Raw genomic sequence first — 24,568 nt, 5'->3', positions numbered from 1 at the left:
AAGAATAATAATTATCTTGATAATCGATTCGATATCTCGTATTATTGTGATAATCGAATTATCGATTGTTTTTAATTCGAATTAGCCCATCACTAATAATTATTTGTGATAACTGTAACCGTATTAGGTGTAAACATAGTCGTAATATCATATAACAAGGATAACATTAGTATTTTTTTATGTTTATGGAATAAGATTTTCAAATTCTACTTGTAGAAAAACCTTGGGTGGTAAGTGAAAAGTGAGTAATAAACAATGGAAAAAATCCATTTTATTATTTAGGTGGGTTATAGTCAATTTTATTGATCAATATTATTGACTTTATGTAATAAATAGATTATAGTGATCATTCGTTCAAAAATATTGTTCAATGTTATTGCATTTCTATAAAACTGAAAGCCTTTATCAAATTGAGCACTGCTTGCCCATGAGAGCAAGTCTACAGTCGAATCCAAACACTTTTCAACGTCTGAGTATAAAATCTTTGGAGGACTTGTCATAATACAAAGTTTTTGTAGTTGTATCAAGTACAAGACTCTCTATATGAAAATTTAAAAAATATAAAAATATGCACACACACTTTTCATTTGACAGCTATTTATTTCAGTTTTTGTTAAACTGACACATTCTAATATGCATCTTCAGTGTCTACATTTTTTGTTTCACTGAAATGACTGACGATTCCCATCGTTTTTATACTCTTTGATTCCTCTTCCAGTTGGCATTTTTCATTCTATGGAGGGAATGTTTGAAATAAAGTAGTGGGGGAATGTCAAATCAAATAAAATTCGTCCATATGCTTCTCAAAATTGTTAATACTATCGAGTATACTGTAGAAAAAAATAATAGTAAAATAATGAATAAAAATTAAAAAAATAAAAATGAGAAAAAAGAAAAGGAGAGGTAATAAGAAAAGGGAAAGGACCAGGAGAAGGTTGGGATTTCCCAACATGCATAACTTGAAGAGAATTCTGAGTTGTTTGAAATCTTCAAAAAAAAAATTCTCCGAAGTAAGAAAACAGTCTTGAACAGTCCACAAATTTTCAGGTGACAATTTTACAAAATTCCCAACTTTTTGCTTTTTTTTCGACTTGAAAAAGTTGGGAAATTTCGGGCCGTGAAGATAGACTTTCTAAGGAAGGAAGAAGGTTATATCAAGTTCAAAATAAACTCCTTACAAAGATGTGAAGATTACCTATATATAGAAGATACTTTCAGACACAAACTGGAAGAAAAAGCCCTCCTAAAACAACTACTTTCACATGAACATTGAATTATTCAACTTGTACTCCAAACATTCGTTATGGTATTGAAACAGTTATCATTTATAGGAACGCTACATAATATATATTATATGAAAGAATTACTATATAAAATATCTCTTACATAAACTTCCAGTTTTTATCTGAGATTAACTGGTATACATGATCAAAGCATCTTTGTAAAGAGTTCATTTTGAACTTGATTGCTTTTTTCCTTCCTCCGGAAGTTTTCAACGTTTTTTGTATAAATATGGAGGAGTAGAATGCCAAAAAGCTCTTTCCAAAAAACTAATCCCTGCTAAAAAACCCTTTTAGTTTGAATATAGGGATATATTCAACATTTTCAGGGGAATACATGTATTAAATGAATTTTGAATTTATGCAATTCTTTATACTTACTTACATATGTTTCTCTTTAGTGCTTTTTTAAAACATGCCTCGAACAAGAAGTTCCTTTAAAAATATTTCAATAACTGAAAAGGATATGGATGAAGTTCCTCTGAAGAAATTCCGATCAGCTAAAAAGAAAAAAAATGAAAATTCACCAGAAACAGAATACAATGAATCATCCTCTAGTGAAAGTGATATTGAAAATTACCTGAAGCCAGTAAATGGGATTGATTTTTCTTCGTCATTTTTCACAATCTCAAGAAAAAGTGAAAACGAATTTGATAAAATTGAAAAAAACATATTTTCTGGAGTTGCTAGACTTAGCGATTCATCAGATACAGACTCAGAAAATGAGAAAACAGACATACCTTGTCAGCCAGCAACTATAGAGAAAGAGATACATGAAAGTTCAAGTCAGCCAAATATTACTAAAGATTTTCAATCACTTCAAGAATATACTCGCAGAATTAAAGAAGTCAAACTACAAATAGAAGAGTACAAAGCCAAAAAACAAGTCAAAGAATCTAATTTGAACATATCTAACCTCCTGGCACAGGGTGAATTGAAACACGAAACTCTAGATAATTTAAAAGAAGATTATCATTCCAGCGACTTTGAGAGCACTGATGATGACTGGGAGGAAGTGAAAATGAAAAGCCAACAAGAGACTAACGAAAAATTTGAAGTTCCTAAAAAGAACTTAGAGATTATTGTAGGCGCAATGCCAAACCATTGCAAGAAAAAAACAGAGGCTGAATTACTTGCAGCCATGAAAAGGCGGCTCAATCGTATAAGGAAAATTAACCAAATATTTGTTCACAAGGTACATCTGCTGTGTTGGATAGCACATGGAAACTATGTAAATTCTGCAGTGAATAGTTCCCAAGTTCTTGCCATGGCTCTTTCTCTACTACCCTCTGACATGTTCCAGTCACCAGAAACAGTCAGCCTAAGTGACATTGAACAAATCATACAATGGTACAGAACTACACTAACACTTATAGAGAAACCTTCACCAAAAAGACTAGATTTTCAAAACTATTTACATTTGCAAATCAACAGAAAGCTGGCTTTCAACAAAAGAAGCTTTGTTTTTATTTTAACCAGTATCTTGAGGGCTCTAGGACTGCAATGCAGACTTGTGTTTTCTTTCCAAGTTGAACCACTGAGACCATTAGATAGTGATCTACATTCTTTAGCGAAGAAAACTTCTGAAAAAATAAGCGGAGCCAGTGCAGAGGCTTCATGTAGCCAAAAAAAATTGGTTGAAGATTCAAATAGCGGTATTCAGCAGGACACAATTGGTGAAAAAAAAATTGACAAAATTGAAAAAAATAAAACCTCCAAGAAAGTGATAGGGTCTAAAAGAAAAAGTGAAGAAGTGAAAGCACCAAGAAAAAAGATTGAAAACATCATTGAAAGTAAAAATAATAATAATTTGTCAGAAACAGATAAAAATAAGAAAAGATCCAAGAGTAATTCATGTGTTGCTACATTAAAAAGCTCAGAAGCAAAACAAACTCGTTCAAAGTCAAATAGTGATACCATTGAAGATGATCAACTAACCAGAACGAAGACTAGAAACCTGAAAAATTCTAGGTGTGTGCCTCAACTTGATGGTGTAAATGATTTATCAGATGAGTTAGGAGACATGACTCAGACAGTAGGCATCAAGACCAAAAGAAAATCTAAAAAGGCTACTGGAACTGAGAAACAAGATCCACTAAAAAATGACACATTGAACAGATCTCCTTTTGTTAAACGACGTTCCAGTCGTATAAAAATAAGATCTTATGGAAATGATTCTGAAGATGAGTTTGTTACAACCTCTCAAAAACATAGCCCTTCAAGGAAGACGAGACTAAGAAAATCCACTTGTAGTAAAGCACCAACAAGTGAGGTGGATGTCAAGTACCTTGTAAATTCAACGTGTTCCACTAAATTGACAAATAAAAGAAAAAGTGGACATGGAGACAGTGACTATGATAGTGACTTTATGCCAGAACTTGAAAAAAGAAAGCACCTGGATCCAGAGAGTAAGTTGAGTGTACCAAAAACCAAAAAGATAGGTGTCATCCGAGGAATTAAACATACGGAAAATGTGTCTGATATAAAAAGTAAAACACCCAATAAAAATAAGCAGAATGTTGATGTGTGGGTAGAAGTGTATTTAGAGACAGAGAAAAAATGGATTGCTGCTGATATAATCACAGGGCAAGTTGACTGTGTTAGTGAATTATATGTAAGTACCTTTCATTTATATTTTTACTAAGTTAGACACACAACCTTATTGAATCACTTGTTTGGGAGTGTAATGAAGTAGCGAGTTGTATGGAGAAATGATTTATGGGTTTTTTTGCCCAGTAGTAGGGTAAAATAATTTTTAAACTTAGTGTGTCAAGCAAGGTTTCTAGGCAAAACAGTTTCTATTGAAAAGTTGACTGATGTGATTTCCAAGCGTTTTTCAGTATAGGTGCAGAGGGGAATAATAACTAATGATTTTATGATTACCGAAAGGGTGGAATATTCGTAAATTCAATGCAATGCAATGGTATAACAATCTACATTTTGAGATGTTGACAAAAAATCGTCGACACAGAAATTCAAATATGGCTGCACCTAGGGATAAGTTTCCTATAGCTAGAAACAAAAATAATATTCTGAAGGTATATGTTGGAATTGGGCGATACTTGATGAAAATATATAACTAACGCATTCAAAAAACATTTCATTGTGAGATTTTCACTGAACAGTTTTACAAAAACGCCAACACGTATTTCGCCATAGAATGGCTTCTTTGGGCGAGTCTTTACTTTAGTAAAGTAATAGTAGCGAAACGCGTCTATAATTAAAATAATGTTTGTGAAAATTGTTTTTATTATCATGGATAAAATTATAGATCTTATGTACAAACTGCTATTATGAGATTTTCACTCTTTCATCAAAAGTATCCTTTTATATGTAACTTTTAATAGACTATATTCCGCCTGATATGACTAGCTTATCTAAATGAGAACTATAAGGTCATCTTGAATTTAGACTGGTTGGAGCCTGGCACTTTTACCCTTTGGACTGATAGAGAACTATAAATACGATAAGTTGCCTTTTATGTTTCGCGATTTGGCAACCTAGTGGTGCAATCTGGCAACTGACAGCTCTATCGTAAAGTTGAACATTTTTGAGCTTATACGTACTCATTCATTTTGACATACGCGCGCTATTTGTGTTGTTTACAGTAACTTTAAAGATTCATCTCGGCCCAAAAATGGAATTAAATCGTGAATATTTTCGTGCGATTATTTTTTACAACTTTCGACGTGGATTAACTCGGCAACAGTGCATGGATGAATTTAATTCAAGTTTTAACGATGAAGCTCCATCAAGGACCAGTGTATATCGATGTTATGATGAATTCAATCGTAGTCGTAGTTTACTCTTAGACGGATTTCGTGAAGGTCGTCCAAAATCAGTTGTTGTTCCGAAAACCATTGATGCAGTGCGCGAACTGATTTTGCAAGATCGTCATGTGATCTATCGTGAGATTGAGACAACCTTAGGCATTAGTGGAACCAGCATAAATTCAATATTGCCTAAACATTTGACTGTCAAAAAAATTTGTTCGCTTTGGATCCCACACAATTTGTCAATCCCTCAAAAAAGGCTATTGTCGATTGGTCGAAGGAAATGCTCAAAAAATACAACCGCGGTGGCTCGAAACACGTCTATGACATCATGACAGGTGATGAATCGTGGATTTACGCGTACGAGCCCGAAAGTAAACAGCAGTCGACTCTATGGGTGTTTCACGATGAGCCAAATCCAACAAAAGTTGTTCGCGCATGAAGCACTTCCAAGCAAATGGTCGCCTGTTTTTTCGGAAAAACTGGGCATGTCGCAACCGTACCACAAGAACAACGCAGAACAGTCAATTCTAAGTGGTACACAACCATTTCTTTGCTAAGAAATCAGGAAACCAACCGCCGAAGACGGATCACTCTTCACCACGACAGTGCGAGCTCTCTTACATCGGCTCAAACAACTGCATTTTTGAGCACTCAAAACATCGATTTGATGAGTCATCCGCCGTATAGTCCCGACTTGGCACTGAATGACTTCTTTTTATTCCCGCACGTAAAAAACAAACTAAGAGGTCAACGTTTTTCGACTCCTGAAGAAGCGACTGCTGCATTCAGAATGCATGTTTTGGAGATACCTCAATCGGTGTGGCAAAAGTTTATGCCTCATTCAGTATGATGCAGTTTTAAAGGTATAAGGGTGATGGAATGAAGATTTTTCAGCGCGGATGAAATAACAAGCCTTCAAAAGTGCAAGGAAATCAGATATATGAGATTGATACAGAAGGTTACTAATTGAATACAATAAAGTCCTGGGGAAATTAAGAGATGCCATGCAAGGGGGTTGAACAAATCCAAGCATGTGCTTGGATACCCTCGAAAGGTCTCAATAAGTTATCTAAAAACAGATGCTGGAGAGTGCATAAAAAAAGGGGGAGAGTGTTAGATAATCCTTACAAATTTAGAACTGAAGGCTCTTAACCGAAACCTGGAAAACCAGAACTCAAAGACCAATCATTCCAGTGGTATCGTTGCTAAAAAACGTTAGAAAAACTACTTGACATATTAGGAAGTATCACTGGCTACCATACCACTACATCGAGAACAATATGCGTACGAATAGGTATATCAACAGAAACGGCCTTATACGGAATAAGCAAAACATGTTAACAAGAACAAAGAAATACAATATTAGCTGCTTTCTTGAATGGAGGAAACCGTAATATTCTCACTATTATAGAAATTTGTAATGGATGGACGAGTTATTGGAACATAATGGATACAACTGTCGAGTAAGGTTAAATATCTAGGAGTAATCCTAGACCGACCAAGAACCAATACTAAGGTTTAAAAAAAGGCAGAGGTAGCATTGAAACTGGTCAAAAGTAGTTATGGAAACACATGAAGGCTATACTCAATGGTGGGTAAAATCATGATAACTTATCTTCGATTTCATGGACAAAGGTGAACTAAGAAAGGTACAAAGACTTGCCTTCTGGAATAAGGGATCACTGAAAACCACACCAATGATAGTATTGAATACACTTATTGTAACAACGGTGGAGGCAAGATTAGACCAATTCATACTGTAAATTTCACAGAACTTTCAAAAGATCGTGGTAAAGTTTGAATTTAAGAATGTATAAAGGAACGAACATCAAATATGTTCACGGAAGTACATTTCTGAACAAATTTCACTGTTGAAGTCGCAACAGTCATCAAGAGAACATACTTGGCTGAAACACCTGACAGGTTGAAAATCGAACATAAACGGGAGCTGGAGAATACTATTCGGGAATAAATTTATATTACAGCTACCTGTTCTGAATGCAATTTTGCATAGTAATTGGGTGCCTCAAGCCTCAATGAAATAGGCGGATTAATATATTTACAGACAGATTACAGGTTTGACATCGAGAGTGCCATAAAGAACAGAAAAAGCTGGCAAACCTGAATAGTTTAGCCACAGTATACTGTAGTAGCAGATTACAGCCGTTTCTGGGCCTCCCCCCACCACTATGACGTATTAATTGCTTTTTTTTGTTTAGCGAAGTCAAGGCGATGTGACCTTGAAGTGCATGGATCATTCAGAATTTTTTCATATGAGTTTTTGTGTGTGTGTGTGACATAATGACGTAATTACATTTGGTTGGTGTGTGTGTGTGTGTGTGTGAGAATGCACGGGACAGGGTTTCATCATGTGCTTGTCTGTGTATAAACATACCTCTGCATACTTCAAAAATCCTCCAAGTAATGAATGTTCCATCGGTGTGAGGTGGGCTCACACAGCAGCAACCGTTCAACGGTAGGAGAGCGAGATGTTCACTCCACGACGTGTGGCTGAGGCGAAGGCTATGACGTAACGCATCGCTCTACCCTCGCTGTCAATGATGAGGCGCAGGTGGCGAGGACTGTGTTAGCGCCTGTCTTCTACGATGGCGCAACGACCACTGTCTGTTTGTATCAAATCAAATCAAATCAAATCAAAGCATGCTTTATTATCTGAAGAATAGAATTCTTATTGACAAAGCTCCTAAATATAATAGTACATAAATCCTAACTGCTTAAAATGAGCAGGAAGTCATGATAATTAAATGAAATTAAAATTATGCAAACCAATATGGATTGTCGGATGTTAAAAGTGGATGTACTTAATGTATATATATACAGTCATGTTTCTATAAAATATTTTCACAACAATACAGTAGAATAGAAATAAAAACAGTTTTCCCTAATTTATTCTATATTAATTGGTTATAAATACAAAACAGGAAAGAATTGTCAGATGATAAAAACATTAAAATAATATATATACATATATACACATATACATATATACATACACATACACATATATACACACATACACATACATATATACACACATATACACACACACACAGACATATATACATATACACACATATACTTCGACTTCTGTTAACGCGTCCAGTTGGGAGGTGGGCTTGGCTGTTACGTCAGGCGTCTCTAGTGGGTAACAACTAGCAATGTGAACTTTTTTTAAAATGTAGCACGGTTCCATGGTGGGGGTAACTCGCGCTGTTTAACATAAAAGAAATGCCTGGCACACTATTAAATCAGTAGACGAATATATCTGCAGCAGTTAGCAATTGGTAGAGTGTTATTCAGTACGTAATAGAAGGAAGACGGTCAGTTTTCTGTTGGAAATTGTTTATATTTTCATACATATTTTCATCATGTCCGTATCAAAAGTAGGCTTACATCAAATCAATAATTTGATTGTACAAGAGGTTGAAATACTATATAGTATACTATATAAGTATACTGTGGTTTAGCTCCGTATTAGATATTTCTCGCTCGAAGCGACGCGATATCTAGAACAATCGCAAAGCGCAAGTCGAATTGAGTGCGCCCTTGGCCAAGTCATAATCGATTGATCAAGACCAGCAGCGGCCGGCGTCAATTTATTCGTAGGATCGTTTGTTTGTAGATTCTAAAAAAACGAATATAAAACTGCTAATAATGAAAGTGTTGGATAGAGGATTAAAATACTCATCAAATGTATTAAAATACACCTCTTTCTATTTGAAAAAAAAGTTTGTAGCGCCATCTCGGCGAGAAATGGTGCAAAACTTAAGTCATTCTTATCAAAAAGTACTGAAAATCATACATTTTAGTGTACATTTCATCCGACCTTGATATCTTGTTCCGTTCAAGGGTTGAGAGGGACTTTTTACGTCTCTCTGTAAAAATAAGAAATTTTTTTGTTCAATCGAAAGCTCTATCATATACCTGTGATATTTTGAAGTAAACTGAAAAGTTTTTCAGAAAATGTACATTTCAGAATAGAGCAACCCAGCCTATAAATTATATTGTTGCTTGGAATAATGATAATACCCTCAAAGATATTACTATGAAGTACTGCAAAAGTTTCAATACGGTTACTCGAAAGTTGAGAGCGGATGTCAATTGGTGGGAAGAAACTCTCAAACCATTCATAGGCAAGAAAACCTTTAGAGATATGAAAGAAGATGAAGATATGAATCGACAACAGTTTGAACAACCTCTTCCAAAAGTTATATCTGAGTAAGTCAAAAAAATGTTCTAGCGTTCAAGAATATCATTTATGATAATGATTACAAATTTTCATAATATAGACTTCATTTCCAATACGCCTTTCATCACAACAGTAGTTTCCCTGACTAACTGAGGAAACACTGTTCTAGTGAAACTAGTATCTGTTGAAATATGTTTTTCGTTAACCAGCTGCCGTTCCCACCCCCACGAACGACCACCGTCAAGAGTCTAAACTTGTGCGAGCTACGGATTAACGAGGTCTTGCCTTTTAACGTGCGATTTCTGGCACGAAATAAATCTGTATTGTAAAATTTTTTAATCGTTGTCATGAATAGTGTTATTGATTTTCACCAAGTAACCGGTCAGTGTATGGAAGAATTTCAAGGATGGAAAATTGCTTGAAAAAATTGCGATCCTTACTAGTTTTTGCAACATCATTTCGACCTTTAAAATTGTTGTAGATATAAAAACCACCCTTTATATATACTAAAAAGACACTTACTCAAATATGAAGCAGTGTATCCTCCTAATGAGGTTCCACTGGGTTATGTGAGGGGCGAACCGGTTTATCCAAGAAACTCTCTGTACACTTGCAAATCAAGAAAATTTTGGTTAAAAGACGGAAAAGTCGTCAAACCAGGCGAGGAACCTTATAAAATCGTCTCAGCTCCACCAAGATGGGATAAGGTAAAATTTATGTCACATTTGCTTTACATATTCTCATAATGAATATATTTAGATAAATCGAAAAATAGTATGTGGCGGAGATCTGGAAGTTTTTGGTGAATGGCAAACCATGGATTTCGAGCCTCCAACTGCTGAAAATGGGGTAATTCCTCGAAATGAATATGGCAATGTAGAACTATTCAAACCAAACATGTTGCCCAGAGGGACTGTACATTTGAAACGTAAGAGTTTTATTTGATTAATTAACGTAAGATACAGTTTAAAAAAAATTAAGAATTATGTTGATGAAAAGAAATTAGCGCTAACTATAGTGTAGACATCAATTTCAGTTCCTGGACTCGGCAAGGTTTGCAAGAAATTGAACGTGGATTGTGCTACTGTTGTTACTGGATTTGAATTCAAAAAAGGTTGGACTCGAGCTATCTACGATGGGTTTGTTGTCTGTAAACAATTCGAAGATCAAGTTGTTGCTGCCTGGGAAATGGTAAGACTTAACAAAATGATCAGTTAAATGTCTAAAATATTTTCAAATTATCATAATATAATTTTGAAACTTTTTCAACTAATAGGATACTTGAAAATTTTTGTTTATTCAGGTGACATTTTCAATGTTCTCATACACATGCACATTCTTTGCATTTTCATGCAAGATTGAAATTATAGAACATGCGATAATTTAATAAACCAAAATTTATTGTAATGTATCTATGAATTTATATAAATACTTCAAGTATACCTAAATGAATTTTTAAAATAGTTTTTGAATTTGGAGTATAAGGCTCGCTGAAGTCTTGAATGTCTTTCATTATGCAATTTATATTTCTCCGTTTCTAATGGTTACTTGGTGACCATTATGTTCCTCAATCATAATCAAAATTCTTTATTTGTCCATTCTGATTAAACATTAACAAAAACATTCTCCCACATGCGGGACCAGGGTTAGGGAAGGAAAGGGGATAGGTTTGGAGGGGATGACAGGAGGATGACTGTTTTGTTGAGCCTAACAAGACAACAGAAGACACGCCGTCACACGATCCCACGATTGGACAGTGGGAAGCTCCCCCGCTGATATTAACGGGTAGCTCTCCACTCAATAGTTTTCGCTTTTAGTCTCCGTCTATGACGTCTCTCTTCCTGCCGAAACTCACGCGAGAGATCTCCTTTTGGTGCAATTTCGATATTGCTGTATCTCATTTACCTTTGTAAGCCAATGTTAGTTGTCCGGAACCTTCTGGAAGAAGTTCAGGAAAAAAAATTATGGGTAATTCTGCTTATCTCATCTTATCCAATTTTTCAATGGACTAAGCGCGATCCACGTTCTTGTCGCTCATGAAAGTTATCCAATGAATCAGAAATCAGCCCGTGTTTACGGGGCTGATCATGATAACTCCTAATAGCCGTGACGTCCCTCGTCAGCGGACTTTCCGGTAGAAAGTACTTGAAAAATTTCTGAGACAGCCTCCTGATATGTTCAGTGACTGCCTCTACTTCAGCCAGATCAAAAAGATCTACCAAAGAAATGTATCCGTCACTGTTCGTTCAAATACGGAGCACCTTATTCTGCATCATATCGAGTCGCTGCAGTCGCTTCTTGGATCGCCAGACTCAAGTGTTCCTGAAAATTCAGGCGCCTATCCAGGATAACTCCTGAATACCGCGCGCTTTTCTGCTCATCAACGCTCACGCCAGTGATTCGCAACTTCCCTAAGATCTTCACGTTGGTACATTTCTTCGAAAAGTTGACAAGCCCAATTTTCGATGAGTTCATCTCAATTTTGTTCCTGTCAAAGTACGGCAGGACCATCCTGTCGAGGTAAATATGCAGTTGCTGCTTAGCCACCTCGCTCGAGAATAATGAATACGCGTAAATTGCGATATCGTCCGCCTAGATACCCACATTTGTTCTCTAGAATATGGGAAAGTCATGCGTGTACAATGAATACAGGTGCAGTGATAGGCAGGACCTTACGGGACACCTACAGATATGAAATGAAAAGGTTTCCTAAAAAGAATACAACAAATTTCTGTGAAAACTTTTTACTCATAGTATTTCTAAGTTACATCTTATTGTGGGTTGTCTAAATAATAAACCTACTACTCAAATAGATGGAAAGTTCAGAATTTGTTCTTTGAATATTCAATGCATATATACAGTGTGAATATTCGCTTGATAGTTGGCACTTATTTCGATATAGTTTGTATTAGTTTGTGAGTTTTACAATGTTGGAGTTGAATTTTAATTTTAACAGAATTGATAATTTTAAATGAAATAATTTTGAATATTTAATTTTTTTAATTTGCTGTTGTTATTTTTTCAGGAACAAGAAGACATTGAAAGAAGAGAGAATGAGAAAATTGAAAAGAGAGTGTATGACAACTGGAGAAAATTGATAAAAGGTTTGCTGATCCGTGAGAGACTTAAAGCAAAATATAAATTCAGTGAGAAACATTGCATTTCTGAAAAGGGAAAGAAAAGTGGGAGGATGAAGTTTAATTCAAAAAAACGCAATTGAATTTGTCATTAAAATATTGAAACACGAGTATGTATGAAAACTATAAATTCTGTGATATTGTTCATTCTTTTTAATTTTTTAACACCCAAGTTTTATGTAAATTTTGAAAATCTCAGGAAATAATAGTAAATAGTTAATCCTTAGTATAGTATTTTTCAATAAACTAATGAGTATTAAGTATTTAATTTTTTTTTTTGAGTTTCTTCAGTATTCTGTAAGAATGGGTTCTTCCGCATAAACCAGCTGCCATCCCAAAACTGATGAAAACCGTCAATAGCCGTTCGTATTACCGTATAACTCATTTATCCTGAGGATATTATATCGAAAGTCTGCTTAAATATAGATCTCCTTTTCAATTAATGTTGGGCCTCTGACAATACTTCTCTTCATAACAAATGAGTTCTCAAATATCTGTTAAAAAAAATCTGTTTTTCCGTTAACCAGCTGTCGCACCCCTACGAACGACAACCCTCAGAAGTCGAAACTTGTGCGAGCTAAGGATTAACGAGGTCTTACCTTTTAACGTGTGATTCCTAACTTGCAGTTTTCTCGATGTGCTCTGGTGGAGGTCGCCAATCAGTATATTTTAATTGGAATTTAAAAAAAGGTTATTTTTATATATTCAAGATATAATCGAAATTTTTTAACAAATAAAATGTATGGTACTCGTTTGAAAATGTCCTTGTAGGACGAAACTGCAGTAACGTTAATTACAAATACAAAGTTTCATAAGTTTCAATTTTCATAATTTTATTCAGGTTAAAAGTATTCATCTTTTCTGACATCTGACACTTTGTCCCCAAACAGTTTACTTGTCCCCGAACAGTAAAAATATCGAAATCAACGATTGAAGAAGAACATTTTCACACATCTCGTTTCCATTTTGATAAATCAACTATCAACTAGATAATTCAAACTAGTGTTGCCAACGTCTCGGTGGAACTACTCGCTTTGTGTGCGTGCGACTTATTCAAGTTACAAATTTTCTGTCAAATGTTACTATTTTCACAAAATCTGCAGAACTCTCATTTGCTACATCTTCCTGTACAAAACATCAAAACCAGTTCTTGAATAGTTCCGAATGTTTGCTAAATATTCCACTGGATATTATAAATAGCTGAAAAAGATTTTATCACATACTTGAAACAAAAAATACCCGAATAATTTTATGATAAATGGAGACAAAATAAACAGGTGAAAGGGGCGCCTGCCTAACCTAATATCTTCCTGAAATTATTCTTCCTTCCCTCACTCCAGTTAACCCTGTTTGTTCTCTCTGTCCAGTCAATACTCTATCAGCAACCAGCAATGAATAAGTGTACTAATTACGCAACAGTAGTAACACAGTAGACACTTGTGTCTAAGCACAAGAATATAGGCTGCACATTGCAAGCATCCCCGGACGAAGCTGTTATTCCATAACGTAAGTTATGTAATAAAAGATGACTGGTCTACTCCGCCTCAGAGGAGGCAAATAAGCGAAGAAGAAGAAGAAGAAATTATGTATTTTATTCATGATTTTGTGTCGTTCTCTCTGAGTGGGATCTTTGAAATAAATAATTTTATGACCAGCGACAATGCTGCTTCATTAACTAGGTGATGGAGTGGTTCAGATATATTTTATATTTACATATCTAAATTCTACCTGAAAGCAGGAATATGCTATCAAAATCTAGTCGATTTGTATGGAAAATCATTCAGTGCCGAACAATTGTATCATGTAGGATATCAGATTCAAAAATAATTTCTTCACCTTTGCCAATAAATCCTAATCAACATTTGAGGTACTCTCTTCCCAGGCTGTACTGTTCTTCTAATAAAAACCCGTATATAGCTCATGATACTGAAGTAATTCCAAAAGGGATTAAAAATATCGATAAAAAACCAGAGAAACTGAAAAATACTGAACAAGACAGAGAAATTTATGTTTTCCAGGATTTGAAAGAATCTAAAAAAAAATTTAAAGAAAAGATTGAAGAAGTCGTTGAGGTACACACTAACATAGATTTATTCAAATATATACATATATTCATTTTTTAGAGAGAAAATGTTTATACTATCCCTAATTTTTTATGTGTGGCAAGGATAGCTATATCTCCTTATTTAGGATGGTTAATAGTACAATCTGAGTATGATTTTGCCTTGGTTGTTTTGGTAGTAGCAGCTGTAACTGATTTGGTAGGATCGCTATTATGAGTTAATGCACACCTATCTAACCAATTTTTTTAGTTGGATGGTTGGATAGCCAGAAAATGGATCAGCCAGTCCTCTAAAATGGGTAGTTTCTTAGATCCAATGGCAGACAAAGTACTTATTGGAATTTTGTTTTTGTCTTTGACATATGTGAATCTAATACCAGTTTTCCTAACAGGGTTGATAATCGCTAGAGATGTAATACTGGTGATGGCTGGATTCGTCATAAGATACAAATCTCTTCCTCCTCCAGTGAGTACTCATGAATTATTTATCAAGCTGCATCATACTTGTTTGAGCTATAAAATGTGTAAATATTTTTAACAATATATAGATTTATTTCAAAAATATAATAAAAACAACAATAAAAATTAATTGGCGCTCCGGGGCGACTTCATTGATTCCAGTGGCGCATTTGCTTTTTTAGCTGCAGGAAAAACCTGCAGCACCACATCATCTGAAGATCTTGATCTAACAATGTCCTCTCTCTTATAAAACAAAATGTAGGGTGTCTCCAGAGGCTCCAATAAATTCAATGCATCGCCAGAACACTTCGTGACACAAGGCGTAATAATGACCAAATTCAACGCCAGAACCACAGTGAACAATGACTGCATGAATATTATAATAGTGGTCTGCTAGGTTGAAATGTTCATCTATTTCAAACCTTCCAAAGAGTTTCTTGCTTCCGTTAGAGGTTGAGTCTTGTTTGAAAATCATCAGTGTTATTATTAGATTGACTGGTGCCTCAGCTATACTTGTTTAACATATTTCAAGTTGCCAATGAATATTCGAAATATATGATTCTTATGGATCAGTACATGAAAAAGAGAACATCAAAGGAAAATACAATTTATGTATTCGCATTTGAAAGACAAAACCGAATCCAGGATTTATATATTTCGGGACTGTGGTTATGAATATATGTTTTTTATATTGCATTATGTCGAATATTCTAGGTGGGTACAGTTTCTCTGTTTGATAATTTTTTTTAATTCTTTTGCTGACTTATTTTTAGTTCTGTTGTTACACTTGTGTTATTTTGTTCTTACATCATATTTTCTTTCCTTAATGTTAACTATAATATTCTATGAATATAACTTGTGTTCCTCAAAACAGTATCTGAAGAAAAGTATAGTTTATTCCAAGGGTAATTTTCAATAACCACTTCTGGAGCATTTCGTGGGTTAAAAAAATTCGAAGACCGACATACCCAATAATTTCTTATCTCAAATGTGATTGAATAAGTGAGCTATGCAATATAGTTAGATGATTCACTCCTGGAAAAACTTGCAGATTTTTCAATTCGGTAAAATCATTTTGACTTTGCTATTCTTCTGAAATATTTTATACTACCCGCTTCTTATATCTCCACAATAGGATTATAATTGTGTTATCCTTATCAACAATTTTTGAAGATCTAAAGTTAAGTTAATTGCATTGGTAGGATGTGAGGAAAATATTTTTATTTTTTAGCACTGACTGTATCATACCAGGGATATAAGGTATAATATTCACGAGCGACATAAAAAACATCTGAGTTGCTGCAGATCAAATCATTCTCTATGCAGATGATACGAATATTTTAATGTCCAGAACAAATAATGAACAACTAGTAAAGAGTGGTAATAAGACATCAAAGGAAATCAGTGACTATTGTAGTAAAAATGGACTAGCACTAAACACCGCTAAGACCTATTATATTCGGTTCTTACAAAAAAATATGAATGAATTCTGATAATGATCTCTACTAACAGTTAATGGAAAATTGATAGAAAGCAAAGAGAATATGAAGTTCTTAGGTGTTGTGCTTGATAGGAAACTTTCATGGGAAAACCATATCACCACTTTATGTTCAAAACTCAGCACAATCACATACATTATTAGGAATCTGAGGGATACAGTATCAGCTGATGTACTGATAATTCTTTATTACGGACTGGCACAGTCAGCTATGCAATATGGGGTAATATTTTGGGGATCCTCAACTCACATACTAGGGGCTTTTCGTTCCCAAAAAAAATCATCAGAGCTATGAATAAAAGTCACCTTCTAGAATCTTGTAAGCCACTATTCCGAAATTTTAAAATACTAACACTATCTTGCCTCTAGAGCTTGAACCTGGTATTGCTTATAAAGGACAATATAATATTGTATTGTCTATAGAATAGAATAGAATTTAATCATCTGTAAAAGCAGAACATAATATGTTACAAAATAATTTGGTACACAAATGTTACTACTTCATTAGACTAGTCAACTAAAATCAGAATATATACCTATTTATAAGACTATTCTACATATCTACATCTACATATCATATCATCTATATTGTATCAATTTTAATCAATCTATTTTATATGCAAATATTTTTTTTGACTAGTCCAATAAGTTACATATTCTGTAGTTTTCACCACACAATGTGTATTCTTTTGTGATGAATAAATGATTCTGATTCTATAATACAATGGGTTCAAAACTGATTATATATCAAAAATGTTTTTCAAGTTGAAACAGATTGGTTCCAGTACGGTATTCTGTGGGACACCATATTCCATAGCACTTGGATTACTTCTGACTAGTCATTTGTTGCTGTCACTTCGAGATATAATCTTCGTCCTCGCAGGCAACGCACATAACAGTGATGATGTATGCCGCAGTACCAAACGAAACGTTTGGTACTACAAGTTTCAATTGTGACCCCGGCCGTGAAAGCTAATGTTCTTAAATTTAAAATGCAACTTTCTATCATAACTGCCTCTTTTCTGCCACTACAATATTATAATTTTATGAAAATACCCCTCAGTATATTTTCATTTTAAATTAGCTATACAAATAATGCCATCCTTGGAAAACTGAAAAAGCCAACATTTCATCGCATTTTTGCAAGACAGGTTGAGAATATTTGAATTTTTCTTTTTTTATTTTTGTATTCTCATTCATTTCATGTGCTTATCTTTTAAGGTATAGTTTTAGTGACATATGCTTTGCCTAATAAAATTATTATTATTGCTTTGGTTGACACTAATAGTTATTACAAAATTATTGAAAATATTTACATTTTTTCAGCGCACTTTGAGCAGATATTTCGATGTTTCTCACGCCACTGCTCAACTTGCACCAACATTCATTAGCAAAGTGAATACAGGAGTACAGTTACTACTTGTGGGCTCTACCTTATCAGCACCTGTCTTTCATTATGTAGGTCACCCCTTTCTGGAATATTTATGGTGGGTATATAGTAGTATATATTGAATTCGTTAGTGTAAAAGAAAATAAGTAGTCTACCCGACGATATAAGTTAAATTTGTTATCTCATTTCAGCCAGCAACATTTTTCATTTGACCTTTCATTCAGAACCCACAAATGAACGTTCGACGAAAAAAATGGTGTAATTAAGTTTTATAGACACTATAGATAGGAAAATAAAAGTTTTGTTTTCTGAAGGACCATTAATTCTTGCGGACAATTTTGGACAAAAAATAATCAACAAAACATACATAGACATGGTACACTTGTCTCGAACATATGATGTCACAGTTTTAGCTGTTTAGCATATTTAGTTAGTTGGTGAGAGATATGTTCGGCGATTTTCAGCTATAGAAAAAATTAATCAAAGAATGTACTTCAAATTTTGTGTAAAAAATGGAATTAAGTGTTCAAAAACACTTGAAATGTTGACAGTGGCATACGATGATTGTACTCTGAGTCAAAAAAAATGTTTACAAGCTTTAAACAGAAGGTCAAAGATGTGAATAACGACGCGCACACTGGGCGCCTCAGCACATAAAAAAAAACTATGAAAATGTTGAAAAAGTCAAGAAAATTGTTATCGAGAATCATTGAATCACTATTTAAGAAGTTGCTGAGGATCTCTGTATCTGTAGAGTAGGGAGAGTGAGTGTAGACCCACAGCACTTAGGCCACATGTGACCTGTACATCCTCCCGAGGAGTTGTCCTTCTAGGTCATCGTCCATCCTGTCCTTTCCAGGAAGGTAAACAGGTCACTAGGAGACATCTCATTTATATTGGCAGGTGTAGGGCAAGACTCGCCGAACACACACTCTCTTTGGCAACCTTGAGGTGTCTCACGGTGTCTCCGCGAAGGTTTTGGAAGGTGCATCGACATTACTGTCGTTGCGCGGCTTCTTCAACCTTCTTGTGCACCTCCTTCCGTGGAGGTGCACAAGTAAGGGAGCTTTCCTGCAGGGGCAGCCGGTTCCTTGCCTTTATTCAAGGCGGAGCTCTTGGCGCCCGCCGCAGGAAGTGCCCTTTCTGTTGGAGGTGGAGTGTGGGAGGAGGAGGGCGCACTTATAGTTGCTGCCACTCCTGCCTCCTTCGCTCTCTTTCTCCTTTTGGCCTCGGCGCCGCAAACGCGCTTACGCCTTGGCCCTTGTATTACAGCACGAGGTGATCTGCTATATCCAGCCTCATTCCAAGCGGTAGATTGGGGTGGACATTTCTGTTCATCCCCAGCCACCGCCTTAGATTGAGGTGAGCACTTCTGTTCAGCCTCGGGATTGGTTTTTGTTGTTTCTGTTTTCATGTTTGTTTCATTCATGTGTGTTCCCACGAGTAGCAAGGGAAGAGTTGGTCACCTCTGGCAGAGCCCCACATTACCAGAGGTAGGCTGATTACAATGACGTCTCGCCCGTTTCCCCAAGAGGATCGTTCGTAACCGCATATCACCCTGCGGGCATTCAGCTGTCGGCACGATTCCTTACACCTTAGGTTTGGTAGGCTGGTCCGCGGTAGCATGTTTTGCAAAGGCTTTTGGGAAGTTTCAGTTCCCCTCACCCTACTTATTTCTGCCACTGACCAGAAGTCCGGCGACCCCGTCCGTAAGGCCACATTGGCTTCCCCCACATGGCCTTCAGTCCCCTGGCCGTTCCCCTATCCGTCACCTGGGGACGCGCCTGATAGGTAGCCCAACCCACTGGAGTTGCTGAGGATGTCGGCATATCGGTTGATGCCATGCAATTTTTTCGGCAATTTTGGGCATGAAGAGTGTGGTAGCGAAATTTGTTCCAAAGTTGCTGAATTTTGACAGAAAAAACCGTCGCATGAGCATCGCTTAGGAATTGTTAAATGACGTCAACGGCGATCGAGATTTGCTTAAAAGGGTCATAACTGTTGGCGAATCATGGGTATATGGTTATGACATCAAAACCAAAGTCCAATTGTCCCAATGGAAGAGCCCAGTAGAGCCAAGACAAAAAAAGCACGCTAAGTTCGATCAAATGTCAAAGTTTTGCCCACTCGACTAATAATGATCTCACAATGGACTTAATCATCGAGACCGGTTATTATTATACAGGGTGTCCCTGGACTTCCTCTTTTCCTCTCGGGAATGTATAGATGGGGTCAAAATATCACCAGTACTTCATATAACTTTTTTTCCTAAAATCCTTCGTTACCAAGTAACGGACCCTTGAAGTTACAAAATGAAAAATGTTTTTCTTTGATAACTTTTCAAGTGAATATTCAAAATCATCCAAATTTTGGTAATTGACTAAACAAATGAATTCCGTCGATGAGCTTTCATGCAGGAGTCAGTTGTTTTGCTACAAAGTCAGGAACGGACTACCCCCGATGGTCCACACCCCAAAACTTTGAAATGACAGATATTTTTCAACACGTTAAGGTTACTTGGACAATTTTATGAATAAAAGTACTCGTGTGGAAAGTCGATCGGAGCAACGAGTCTTGATAAAAATGTAGTTTCACTCGACATCAAACCCGCTCGTCCACCATTATTTGAAATGAATAATTATCAAAGCAGAAATAATAATGATAACATTAATTCAACAACATTTATCCTGAGATGTCTACCATTATTCGAAAATATTAGTTTTTGAGGAAAATGGAAATGATAGGTAAAATGTTCATAACGAATCTTTATAATGCAAACACGTTTAACTAACGAAACTCAAGAGCAAACAGAAATGAAAAATCCGCTACAGAAACTGCTCGATATGACCACCTTCTATCTCTATACATTTTCTTAGTCTGCGAAGACACCCTCTCTGTACTTGAAATAGCATTCCAGGGTCGTTTCGTATGGCTTCACAATGTAATGTTATTCTATTCAACAATGCATCTCTTGTGTGAATAGGTGTAGCGTAAATCCAATGGATTTAAATCCGGAGACCGCGATGGCCATGAATATGGCCCACCTCTACCAATCCATCTATTGTGGAAAATATGGTTCAGATGGTCACGCACAATCATACTGAAATGAGGAGGAGCGCCATCATGCATAAACCACATATCTCTTCGGGTTTGCAATGGAACATGTTCCAAAAGTCCATTCAAATCGTTCTAAATGAACTCCAAATAACGTTCTCCATTCAATCGGTCCTGTAGAACGAATGGTCCTATAAGATGGTTTTCTATGATACCAGCCCAAACATTCACGTTGAATTTCCGTTGGTGTTTGGTTTGCAATATCCCATGGGGATTTTCTTCGGCCCATATATGGAGATTATGAGAGTTGATAACTCCATCTCTACTGAAACCTGCTTCATCAGTGAATAAAACTCGATTAATAAAAGTCATATCCTCTCTTTGCCTATCCATGAACCAATTGGCATATTCCAGTCGTGCTGGAAAATCTTGAGGTGTCATGGCATGTACCTTCTGGATGTGAAATGGGTGGAGCAGTTGTTCCCTAATTATTCTATGAATAGTGGACTTGGATGTATGGAACTGTTCTGATAGATTTCTGATGCTCATTGAAGGATCATCAGCGACGGCTTCCAAAATATTTTCCGACAATACAACGGTACGTACAGTCCTAGGAGCGCCCTCACCACCTCGTTTTGGCAAAACTGTACCTACAATAATATCGAAATAAAACAACGTGCTCAAATTAATTATCAATTATTACATACCTGTCTCCCTCAAGCTGCGATCGACACGCTCGAATGTTTCTCTTGACGGTACCGTTCGATTGGGAAAGTGCTCGGAATACAGACGACGAGCTTCTGCAGCATTACAAAATGCTCGTCCATAAAATACATGCATATCTACATATTCATTGAATGTAAACTGTTCGGCCATATCAAAAAAATTCAAAATATCCTATAGAATATTGACAATACAATGATAGTCATATGACAACGCACCACTCAACAAAACAAAATCGCATTCCAGTTTCTCATTTTTTATCAAAACTTTCTAAAAGGTTTTTTTGTCAACATCTGTGAAAGAAATGGAACATAATTATTCCCTGGATATTTTTCACCTGATCATGTGCATCCGTTTTTGTAGTTCATTCGTTTGCTTTTTATTAGTATAGTAAATATTTTTTCCGATGTGCGTTTTTTCAGCTAAATTTAGATTCGTGTTAAAGAATTTCTCCCATAAAATTATAATTATCAGTGAAATTCCTCAACAGTTTAGCTGTGAAGAAGAATTTGAAACATTCGAATGTTGAGTTTCATGAGATTCAGATAACTGATCAACACGAAACGTGATTATTCCACACATATTATGTACATACAAAATATGGAATGAATTCGATATTTCATAGTAGAGTAGCTTGTTAGTTTAAAAACACCACGAATCTACAGAACTTGATATTTCTTTTGAAAAAATATCTGCTATCACAATTGTGACTTAAACTTCCATATAGGTACTGTACTTTTTGTTTACGACTTCATTTTAGCATACTTTGTATTATTCCTGTTATAAATGTTGTTGAATTAACGTTATCATTATTATTTCTGCTTTGATAATTATTCATTTCAAATAATGGTGGACGAGCGGGTTTGATGTCGTCGAGTAGAACTACATTTTTATCAAGACTCGTTGCTCCGATCGACTTTCCACACGAGTACTTTTATTCATAAAATTGTCCAAGTAACCTTATTTTGTTGAAAAATATTGAAAAATATCTGTCATTTCAAAGTTTTGGGGTGTGGACCATCGGGGGTAGTCCGTTCCTGACTTTGTAGCAAAACAATTGACTCCTGCATGAAAGCTCATCGACGGAATTCATTTGTTTAGTCGATTACCAAAATTTGGATGATTTTGAATATTCACTTGAAAAGTTATCAAAGAAAAACATTTTTCATTTTGTAACTTCGAGGGCCCGTTACTTGGTTACGAAGACTTTTAGGAAAAAAAGTTATATGAAGTACTGGTGATATTTTGACCCCATCTATACATTCCCGATAGGAAAAGATGAAGTCCAGGGACACCCTGTATGTACCTATAAAAACGGTTGAAATGTAATGAACTATGTCAGCTTGTAACCTGTTTTTTATTTTACTTTTCGTTGTTTCTTTTCAACCTCATAATTCATTTTTACTCTTATAGCATTTTATTTAATTGAATATTTCCGTTTGTTTTATGTTGTTTCACATTCTCATTTTGTGTATTTAATTCACATTCTCAATTTTTCCACAATTGTTGACTCTGTACATGCTTACATATACTCAGGCTTATCTTTTAAGTACTTTTGAGTCGTACAAAGAATTAATCACAGTTCAGCCTAGCACCACTGATGAGACCTATGGCAGGTTGAAAAAGTGATATCAGGTGTCGGAGCGAGAAGGTTTTATCTATGAGCTCTGGTTTCTAGTTTCAGCTTGTATGATTATGTAAAAAAATTATTTCCAGGTTCGCAACAGGGGCAACAACAGTGGCAGCTGCTTTGAGTTACATTTTATCAAAGGATACATATAGAATATTGAAGAAACATAAATGAAAAACAATTCTTTATATATTATAAATTTCCATGTAATTAAGTGCAATTATTAAATATATTGAAAACAACAATGTCATAGATATATAAAACTTTTTGAACATGAACTTATTTTCATAATGAAGAAAATGACGAGGGTAAATCATAGGAATTTTGGGTGTATATTATCAAAATGTTTGTCTTGTAGATAAATTATGTATTATTATTGGCCAAAAATATGCCATGAAAAATTGCATATTCACTACCCATTCCAAAAATGCAATAAAATGGGGGTCAGAAGGTGAATGGAAATTTATTTCATATAGATAATTACATTTTTATTTTTTCTCGAAAAATATTTAAAAAAAATATATATTAACTAAATTTTCTACAAAATTGTTGGAGGATATAGTTAATTTAGCTTTTAATTTTTTTTTACAAAAATATTTTGAAAACAAATCAGTATTTTTTATTTGTTCTGAAAAATTTCTTCAAGCATTAAAATATAATTTCTCTCAGTTCAGCATGGAGACAAACTAGGTTATGAATTGGGTCTAAAATGGTTTTCAATGTCATAGAAATTTACTTGCGGAAGAATATAGTTCAGACATTTTTTGCTGGTGTTGAACATTTCTCAATCATTCAAATCTGGGGATTAGAATATATTGGTTTAATTACTTCAAAAAACTTCAAGTTATAATAAATTGATGGATGTAGCCGTTACTACGTGGTAGGAAATCATAATGAAGAAAAGAGAAATAAAACTTTCTAGAAACTTTAATTTCTCTTTTTTTCACTTCAAGTTATACCGTTTTGGAATTTACCAGTAAATGGAAAAAGAGGTGGGTACTAAATTGGGACATTAGTACTAGTTATTTTAGTACAGGGCGAATATTTTCTTTTCAAAATAACGAGTTTTGTGTTCCGACGTTTCAGCTTCCATTTTTGGGCCATTTTCAAGAAATTGATGTGACTTGCCTATTCCTTAGATTGGTAAGGCTGTTACAAAGAAGACTGTTATCTGTCAAGCTTTCGGTAAAAGAGCTAATAAATGTGAGTAAAGGTATAATGTGAGCTTCACAAAGTAGATATTAATTTTTTTTTGTAGAGGCCTGTTCTACTGTCTAGTTTGAAATCATATTTCAAGTTTCTGGAAAGTTGCTTTTGCTTTTCCAGTAATGTAATTTTGTCGAAATATT

The 24,568-nt window shown here is 35.2% G+C and overlaps 2 protein-coding genes across 5 annotated transcripts; both read left to right on the top strand.

Moving 5' to 3' along the window:
- Window positions 1-67: 67 nt before the first annotated feature.
- On the top strand, window positions 68-12,666 carry LOC111514804 (DNA repair protein complementing XP-C cells homolog). 3 transcript variants are annotated; one of them, XM_074171321.1, is made up of 7 exons: window positions 68-230; window positions 1,682-3,894; window positions 9,054-9,295; window positions 9,748-9,973; window positions 10,026-10,194; window positions 10,303-10,457; window positions 12,292-12,666. In XM_074171321.1, exons 2-7 carry the CDS (start codon window positions 1,696-1,698, stop codon window positions 12,484-12,486), a joined length of 3,186 nt encoding a protein of 1,061 aa, XP_074027422.1. In that variant the 5' UTR covers window positions 68-230; window positions 1,682-1,695; the 3' UTR covers window positions 12,487-12,666. The 3 variants fall into 3 exon arrangements, with proteins under 3 accessions (XP_074027422.1, XP_074027421.1, XP_074027423.1); XM_074171320.1 differs by having other exon boundaries at window positions 68-241; XM_074171322.1 differs by having other exon boundaries at window positions 68-282.
- Window positions 12,667-13,985: 1,319 nt separating this feature from the next.
- CLS (Cardiolipin synthase) lies at window positions 13,986-23,464 on the top strand. 2 transcript variants are annotated; one of them, XM_074171325.1, is made up of 5 exons: window positions 13,986-14,475; window positions 14,527-14,664; window positions 14,716-14,931; window positions 17,749-17,909; window positions 18,004-18,121. In XM_074171325.1, the coding sequence occupies exons 1-5, from the start codon at window positions 14,146-14,148 to the stop codon at window positions 18,047-18,049; spliced, it is 891 nt and encodes a 296-aa protein (XP_074027426.1). In that variant the 5' UTR covers window positions 13,986-14,145; the 3' UTR covers window positions 18,050-18,121. The 2 variants fall into 2 exon arrangements, with proteins under 2 accessions (XP_074027426.1, XP_074027425.1); XM_074171324.1 differs by lacking the exon at window positions 18,004-18,121 and adding an exon at window positions 23,306-23,464 and having other exon boundaries at window positions 13,988-14,475.
- Window positions 23,465-24,568: the final 1,104 nt, after the last annotated feature.

This window comes from Leptinotarsa decemlineata, unplaced genomic scaffold, assembly GCF_025532065.1.
Source record: "Leptinotarsa decemlineata unplaced genomic scaffold, Ldec_3_MD MMD2_tig00000010_RagTag_RagTag, whole genome shotgun sequence".
NCBI lineage: Eukaryota > Metazoa > Arthropoda > Insecta > Coleoptera > Chrysomelidae > Leptinotarsa > Leptinotarsa decemlineata.
Note: the sequence above shows the minus strand (reverse complement) of the source record. Positions and strands in the feature narration are given on the sequence as shown.